The 9,175-nt window shown below is 31.1% G+C and overlaps 1 protein-coding gene across 1 annotated transcript; it reads right to left on the bottom strand.

Annotated features, from left to right (window-relative positions):
- LOC107958061 (E3 ubiquitin-protein ligase APD2) lies at positions 1-3,716 on the bottom strand. The gene is made up of 11 exons (XM_016893718.2): positions 3,570-3,716; positions 3,154-3,482; positions 2,960-3,066; positions 2,722-2,847; positions 2,544-2,637; positions 2,345-2,419; positions 2,188-2,270; positions 1,282-1,428; positions 986-1,058; positions 553-901; positions 1-376 (listed from the first exon to the last, which is right to left on the bottom strand). Exons 2-11 carry the CDS (start codon positions 3,479-3,481, stop codon positions 301-303), a joined length of 1,458 nt encoding a protein of 485 aa, XP_016749207.2. The 5' UTR covers position 3,482; positions 3,570-3,716; the 3' UTR covers positions 1-300.
- Between the last annotated feature and the right edge of the window lie 5,459 nt (positions 3,717-9,175).

The raw sequence follows: 9,175 nt of genomic DNA on the forward strand, positions 1-9,175 counted from the left end.
TGAAGAAAATAATTACTTTTTAGTTGGTTTGTTTGTAAAGTGATGACTGAATTGTTGAATCCAAATAAAATCTACTTTTATGAAGGATACAAGAGCCACTATGGGAAAACAAAATGCATGGCTCATTGGTTCGATGGATACAATGCTTCAAGAACAATGACGGGTTGGAGTAACATCGTTTAGAACGATGATAGATAAGAGTCTCACCTTGAAAACTGTGTTGATAAAGATAACCCAGTCAGACAGTGTATCATTCACTCAATTAAGAGATCCATCAGCATAAACTGCAGTTCCCCATGATTATACCGTGAAAATCTTCCTCACTTTTTTCATACTCCGACGGCAAATGGGGCAAGTTCCATCAGCCTCTGCTATTCTGCAAAACGTGTATTACAATACTTGTCGTCAACTAAGAAAATCTTGCATTTCTTCAACAAAAAGAAAAGTTTTTTATAGTAAGCTAAATTTCGGAATCATGGCAGGTAACAATCAGCAGGTCATTGTAAGCGCAGAGTTAATCCTGTAAAAAAGAGGTGAGGATGCATAGTTTACCTTGTTCCACATGCAAAGCAAGCCACACAGTGCCCACATGGAAGGAAGAAGCAGTCCCTTGGAGCATCGAAGCAAATTGCACAAAGTCTCCGGGTATTGTTACTGTTTTCACCATCTCCTTTTGATGTGCCTTCAAGAGAACCTGCTAGAAAATCTTCAAGATCTGCCTCATCACTTGAAACGGAATCATAAGATGATCCTCGACTTGATAAATCATCGGCTTTGCGTGAAAGCAGAGGGGCTCTTGCAGAAGCAAGCTCCCCATTATGAAGACGTACTTCATCTTCAGGAGTATATTGGCACTTGTTTAAGAAGTTAAAGGCAACCAACATGATTCCAGTCATTCCACCTTTCAGAAGAAAAATAGAATTCAAAATTCTAAGATGATATACTTGTAAAGGTCGTAATGAGAGCAATCAAGAAAGCACTTTACCAATGCCAACAATATATGTAATCCATCTTGGTCCATACGACAATCTAAAAGACCAGTCGTGTGCAGATCTACGCTGGAGCAACCAAAGAAAGAGAGAAAACCGAATGTAAAGTCTTCGTAAAGAAAACATTCCGTAATGAAGGAAGAGTCATAATATATATAGCCTCTGCTATGAAGACGCATTAATCCATGATTCGAATAACATGGAAATGGCTATGTAACAGCCTTCAAAACCACATAATCTTGAAAGACATTGAAAGAAAGATTTTATGTTTAAAAGAAAGTAAGAGATTTACCTGTTCTGGACCAGGAGATGTCAAGACTACAGAATTTCCCTCAGGAAACAAGATATTCAAGCTACACACTCCATTAGCGAAGGTACACCTGTAGTAAGCTTCAGTTGTATTGTAAATATAAGCCTTGAATGTGAAGTTTAATTGCACCTGTTCAATGTAAAACTCAAAACAATTGTCACATGAAAAAAGAAGTAACCAAAGAAGGGAAGGAAGACCGGGAAATTGTATCTATGGAAAGAAATGGTTCAGTGAAATCTGATAGAATGGCAGGCATTCTTGTCACCTAAAGCACCTACTAGAACTTGAGATATCATCAATCAAATGTATATAGCTACCACTCAAATCTAACTTGGCAGGTTAAGGGCTTTTTGGAACTAATATTTTGAGGTCATACACAGAGATAATTTTTAAAGGGATCCATGGGAATTCAGTTTTTCCCACTTTGTTCATCTCATATTCATATAAACTTTTAACATAACAAATTGAGACAATCGACATTAATGTTTTCATGTTTCAAGGTCCTTTTTATTTAAGAAGGCACTTCATTGATTACTTTAATCATACAGATAGTAGTCTTGCAGACTAGTCGCATAATAAACACCAACATCCCAAAGTTTTATTTGAAATAGCTTCACCTATGACATTTCCCACCACAGTTACAACTTACAAGGCAGCATTGCTTTAATGATTAAAGTAGCCCGCCCCTCTTAGTAAGTTAATAATATACATCAATAATATCAAATCCATTCAAACAAACTAAAAGGGACAAACAGCATGAGATATTTCTATTTCTAAAGTTGGTAAAAGAGGTAGTTAAGATTTCAACATCTCAAGTATTTAAGCAGCACTCAAGCAAAAGAACCAAATCAGCACACCAAGATAAACAAGTCAAATTTTCAACACTACCTTTATGTCCTCTGTGTTCATATTACCAAGTGCAATATAATAACTTGAAGATCTATATATATCCTGCTGAATCATACCACTCCCTGCCAAAACTACAGAGTCAGTAGAAAACCATTTTTATGGTAAGAAAATTCATGCTTTACCACTTCCATCTCACCATGAACAATGTTCCAAGATAAAGTGGTGTTAGGGTATGTTGGATCCTCAAGCCATCGAGCAAGGCCTTCACTCCCTGCAATGTGATAAAATAACTTGAAGCATTAAATTCCCAAGATTCTATTACTTAGTTCACAACATTCCTAGAACACGCTTTATGGAAACAGTTCCCAGAAAAGTTATTACTGTTATATGATTACCTTCAGCAATTATAAGAAAAACAGAGGAGCTAACTGAGTTCACATTATATGAAATATTAACTTGAGATCCCCTGTTCAGATAACGAATCCACTCCTGAGTATCATAAAAAATTAGAGCTTAGAAACATAATCACAACCAAACCATTCAAGCTAAAAACAAAACAAAAATCAAAGTTACCATGTGAGAATCAGCTTGAATAGTGGGGGTGTAAGTTTCAGACCAGGTAGTAACTTCATCAAGAGGTGGAGATTTATATAATCCATAGAGGTTGAGTCCTGGCTTAGTACCATCTTTCTCCTCCACCTAATAAAAACCGAAATAAGCTATAAACCCCAAAAAACAACCCCTCCCTCTACAGAAAGCATAAATTGAACCAAAAGTTCATAAAAAAAAAAGAACGTAAAAGGCAAATCACCGTTACACTCTGAACAAAAAGAGGATTTGGTTGAATAAGAAGAGAACAATTTGGACCCAGTTGTAGATTCATTGGCCCGTAAACTCCCAGAATCAAAGTCATCGAAACTGTTCCAATCCATCCAAAAAAATCAACATCAAAATAAAAAAAACTTTACTTAATTACCATAAAAAAAGAAGAAGATTCATACGAACCGAAAAACCAAAAAGTGAAAACCACGATGATGCAAGACCACGTGTCATCTCTAATCACCGATGATGAATTATCATTAAAAGCAGGTGAGTTATCTCTATAAGAAAGAAAGCCACCAATGTGGTGATTCTCAAGCTCAGGACTATGAAATTGGAAATGATGCTGTGGCGGGTAGTCCTGATCTCGGTCCTCCTCTTCCTCTCGAACCTGTGAAGAAGAACCCGAAGAAGACGCCGCCGCCGCCGCCGCCGCCGCCGCTCCTGAATTCTCCCTGTAAGACGAAGACGAAGCAGCGGAGGTGGAGGGTTGACCCCAATTTGGCTCATCCATTCTAGATGGAAGAAATTTGAAAAAAAATTTGGTAGTTATTAATTTAGAGAAAAAATAATGCTAGGGATTTAAGAAATGTTATTATTACCTTGAAATTTGGGGGAAGGAGATTCCATGGAGAAGAGTGTGATTGAAAGTTCACCAATCAGTCTTTTGCTTAGACCGGTTGTTGTTGGAAGCTGGTTCTGGTATCAGTTATTATATGCTATGGTAGCTATTAGGATTATTTTCACTACATTTTACGAAAATTGCATTTAACTCCCTCAATTTTATGACAATAATTACCATTTCAATCAACATTGCCCAAATTTTTAGCTTGTTTACGGTTTTTTAAGTACAATCATAAAGTATCTGGGAAGTCCCTGGGGCTGGATTGAAGTAGTACTTCTATTATTAAACAAATCAATTTAGTCCTTATACTAATAAAAAGAACAAAAAAAATTAAATTGTAAGTACTTTTTAATTTGCAGATCAATTCCAAATAAAAAATTTTATTCACAAAATCATAAAAAAAAACTTTAAAAATATTAACTCGATTAAATAGTAAATTATATTTTTTAAAATAGTAAATATTAATTCTATTTCAATTTGGTCTTATGTACTTTTTTTAATAGTACGATGACTAAATCGATTCATTTAATAATAGAGGGACTAATTTGATTAGATCTCTATAATAAAGAGACCTCTCAAGTACGTCCACCGTGATAAATATAATAGAAATCACAAAAAGTATATGTTCGGTTAATAATAATCAGAATCAACTGAATATAAAATATAGCTAATTAAGAATTGAAATATATGTTTAAATCTATACCTGAATAAAGCCAGACATAACTCACATATGCTGGGATTTAGACCCAAAGTAACCTAATAGAAAAACTACATATTGCATTTGCATATGACAGTCTTACTTTAATTCCTAAGACTAATGTTTTCAACAATGAATGTACCATGGAGGTCTTTATAATAAGAGTTAGATTGCATTTTATCATCTTTACTGAAAAATTGACAAATTAGTCCCTGTGCGTTAGATAAAAAAGTAAATAGGTCTTTTTATTAAAAATTCTAACCATTTCTATTATTAAAAATCGATTCCTATACGTTAGCATGAGGTACACTTAGCATGCCACGTGTAAATGTCTGATTATTTATTCAATCATGCTAGTTTTTAACAGTAAAAAATAGATGAAATCTTTAACAGAAATAACCAGTTTGCTCTTTGATTTAACGTACAATGACTAATTTACCAATTTTTTATGTAAAAAGAGAAAAATACAATTTAACCATTAGTATAAGATCTCGATGATAAATTTACTTATTTTCAATTTGATGTAGGACCACACCCATCACAATATCTTATAAGATGAAAAGCCTCACTAATGTATGGTGCACTTTACATTCAGAGTTTTTTAGTGTTTATTTATTTTTGATATAATACGCTTCAGCACACTTTAAACTTACGTCCTCCTTCACCAATAACAATATTAATACTAACTAAATTAAAACTCAATCGACAGCTCTAACGTTAGTTGTTGAACTTTCCTATAGGCTTAACATTAAATATTATAAGCACTAATATTTTTTTTTTGTCACTTCAAAAATATTCTATTAAGCCCAATCCAACTTGGGCAGCTTCCATTCCACTCGAATTAGGTTGAGATTAGATTTAAATTTTTTTAATTTTGGGTCAGTTTGATTTTGCTAATTTTATTATTTTTTTAAAAAGTTTAAAAAAATATTACTATTTATAATTTTTTTAAATAAAAATATATTTTTACTATTTTTAATAACAAAACAGAGCATTTGGGGAACATTTTGTCTCGGATTCTCAGCATTATAGTTATATATTGTTGTGTTTTTTCGTCAAAATAGTTATTATAATTAATGGCAATTTGCTTTATCATTAACTACTTAGTGAAGAACTGAAATTAATTTAGTTGAGATGATTAATAAAATAGTTGTCTAATTGTGTTTTCACATTTGTTAGAATCTGAATTAATCGATTGAATCGATAAAATATCAGTTGAAAACTCGTTTAAATTGATAAAAATCTATTAAACTCAAGTTCATACAATATCATTTATTGTGTTATATGATTATCAAGCGAATATTTCTTTATTTTAAAACGTCTCATTAATGAATTTAACGGACAAAATTTTAATGGTGCAAACAATTTATCATGAATTTTTTAAATTGAAAAAGTGGAGAAATTAATTGTTATAAATAAAGTAGATGGACTAAAATTCAAATCTACGAAGAGTATAATGACTTGAAGCATATTTTTACTTATTTAATTTTTTTTGTTATAATTTATATCCATTACTATTGTAACGACCCGAATTTTACCGTTACCGAAAAAGTGTATTTTCGGGTCTCCGTTTCTGAAAAATGGATTCGTAAATATTTATTAAAAATATTTACGAAGTCAATTGAGTGGTTAATTAGAGTTTAATTAAGTAAATTTAGTTTAATTAAGAGTAATTAGGAAAAATGACTAAATTAAATAAAGGATGAAAGTTGAATTGTAGAATAAAAGAAAATGAAGAGGACCAAAATGATAATTATGCCATTTGTCCTAAGTGAGGCGGCATAAATATAAAAATCCGAGATTTTTTATGTGTTAAAATATATATATTAAATTATTATTATATTATAGTATATTATATTATATATTATATTATATAAATAAGTAAAGAAACATAAGAAATAGAATGAAAGCAAACGAAACAGAGAAGAAACAGGGGAGAAAGAAAGAAAGAAAAAGAAAAAGGAAAAGGAAAATTTGGGTTTCAAGGCTCAAAGTTTAATTTAGTAAGTCAATTAAGTCATTTCTTCTTAAATTTTGATGTTTTAGAAGCTTTGGAACAAAACTTTGATGAAATTAAGTTGATATTTTGAGAGTTTATAGATTTTCAAGTATAGTTCATGTTGAATAAAATAGTGAATTAAGGGTTTAATTGAGTAAATTTCAAGCTAGAATTGATAATAGGATCAAATTGTAAAGTAAGTTATAAGTTTTATGTTGTAGGGACTAAATTGATGAAATTTTGAAATTAGGAAAGTATGCTGGAAATTTAATATTTAAATGAGAGTATGGATGAAATTTGAATAGAAATAAAGTATGAATTAAGATAGAAAAGTAAGTGAATTTAGTTAGAATTAAATTGAAATTAAAGTAAATCAATATTTTGTACTAAGACTATTTTGGACAACAGCAGTAGCCTAAGTTTGAAAAATCACCAAAAATTGTAGAAATTGAATTAGAGGATGAATAAAATATGAAATTAAATATTATTGAGTCTAGTTTCTTATAGAAGAAACTATATAAGCAATTGAATTGTAAATTATGAGATATAATGAATTTTGTGAGACAAGGTCAGAATGAATTCGGGTTCCCCTGTTCTGACTTTGGAAAATCACCAAAAATTGAATAAAAATAATTAGAGGCTTAAAGTTATATGTTTAGAATCCCTAATGAGTCTATTTTCATTAGAAATCAACGAGAATGTTATCCGAGTTCTGTACTGTAAGATAATTAATTTTTAGTGAAGAAGGGACGAAACTGTCAGACAGCAAAATAGGGGTGAATTTAAAGAATAAACTGTACTTAATGGCTAAACCAAAAATTCTGAAAATTTTATTGTAAGAAGATTTGTGAGTCTAGTTTCAGGAAAAATTAGCAGATCTTAATTCAGAATTCTATAACTCAATATATGAATTAGTAATGTATTAATGATTATGAATTGTATTAATTTCGTAGTCAATGTGGTACCAGAAATCTCGGCTAAGAAAGGACAAGACAAAGTCAACGGGAGTTAGCTCGAAAATTTACGGTTTGTATTTCTATAATCCGAACCTAATACTTAATTGTTGAATTTATTTCTTAATATGTATATTAAGTGTTTTGAAGTAAGAATTATTGTGTTTTGCAAATGAAATGGATTGATATAGTATGTGATGAAATTATTGAATTTATATTGATTAAATTGGCGTATATATATATATATATATTGAATATTGAATATATATTGATTATTTGAATTGAATTGAAATATAAATTGTTTGAAAATTTTAAATATGAGATTTGTGATATTTGGATATTTGTTATTGAAAAGTGAATTGAATTGTATTGAATTATGAATTTATGTGATTAATTAAAATGAGTATTGATTGAAAAAAATTGAAAGTGAATTGAATACCCTATTGACAGTATCGGGCTGAGTCGGATATAGTTGGCATGCCATAGGATTGGAAGTGTTCAGGGATTCTTCGACCTCGAGTCGATGAGACACTGGGTGTCACTATATTTCTTCGGATAGATTCGATGAGGTACTGGGTACCAACTTTACTTCGGCTAGGCCGATAAGACACTGGGTGTCAAATATTGCTTCGAACTATCCGATGAGGCACTGGGTGCCATATTGGTGTGTTTGGTTGGATCCGTGTATCCGCCAATGTCCGAGTCTTGTTAATAGGGGTAAATAAGTGAAAAGATAAGTCGAGTGAATTTGATTGATTGAGCTATTGGAATGAAATGAGAAATTGAATTGAGAATTGAAATTGAGATATGAGATTGAAAACATGAACCAAAAGGTTCATGAAATGAGTGAAGTTCAAATGGATGATGATTGATGTTAAAATGAATTAAAATGGTATATTGTTAAGAAATAAAGTGTGAAAACAAGTGAATTGTGAATATATTGTATAGAATTTATACGGTAAGTAAATGAAAAGAATTGAACAAATATGTTATTGTGTTTGTTATATGACTTGTATAGAATTTATATGGTAAGTAGTTGAAAATTTATCTATAAAACAAATAAATGAATACTTATAATTGTTATTGTGATTTTAAGTTTAATTGTTATATTATTAAGTGTTCGGATTATGGAAATACCACTGAGTATACCATACTCAGCGTACGGTTTGTTTCCGTGCGCAGGTTTAGTAAAGATAGAACGTTGAATCAGCATCCCAGTTCGATCCCGAATTCATTAAGGTAAAGTGTGTTAATTATTGGTAATGGCATGTACCTAGGATGTTTTATGAGAGTCATTTAGGTTGTAGATTTACTCATGAAATGAGTAAATTATGGTTGGCAACGGTATGTAGTATGAATTTTGAAATTTACTAAAAATTTGTAGTGATTCTAAATTAGTCCCGAATTGAATTTACTGTTCATATTGGACCGCGAGGGCCCATTAAAGAGACGACATCTTAAAACTAGGATGTGTGTAAATATTTATTTTAATTAATGACCGAAATTGGACTGTACTGACTGGTAATGTCTCGTAACCTTGTTCCGATGACGGTATAGGGTTAGGGGGCGTTACAACTATTTATTTTTATGATTCTTTCTAAAAAATATTTTATATTTAATTAGTTGAATCAATTGAATCGAAAAAAAATCAAACTGTTTGATCATTGATCTGATTTTTATAACAAAAATTATTAGTTTCGTGTTTTAATATATTCACAATTAACTACACATATATACTAAATAAGATAGAGGAGTGCGCTCGAAAAAAAAGTGCATACTAACTTTTTTTAAATTTATACCAAAATTTTTTAGTAGATCTGATCATGAGTCGGGTTGGGTTTGGATCGGGTTGATGCAAAATTTTAGACCTGTTTTCTAGGCTCAACTTGAAAAATAGGTCTAAAATTTTGCTCAAGCCTGAACCAGATTAAAAA

This window comes from Gossypium hirsutum, chromosome A01 (assembly GCF_007990345.1).
Source record: "Gossypium hirsutum isolate 1008001.06 chromosome A01, Gossypium_hirsutum_v2.1, whole genome shotgun sequence".
In the NCBI taxonomy this organism is placed as follows: Eukaryota; Viridiplantae; Streptophyta; class Magnoliopsida; order Malvales; family Malvaceae; genus Gossypium; species Gossypium hirsutum.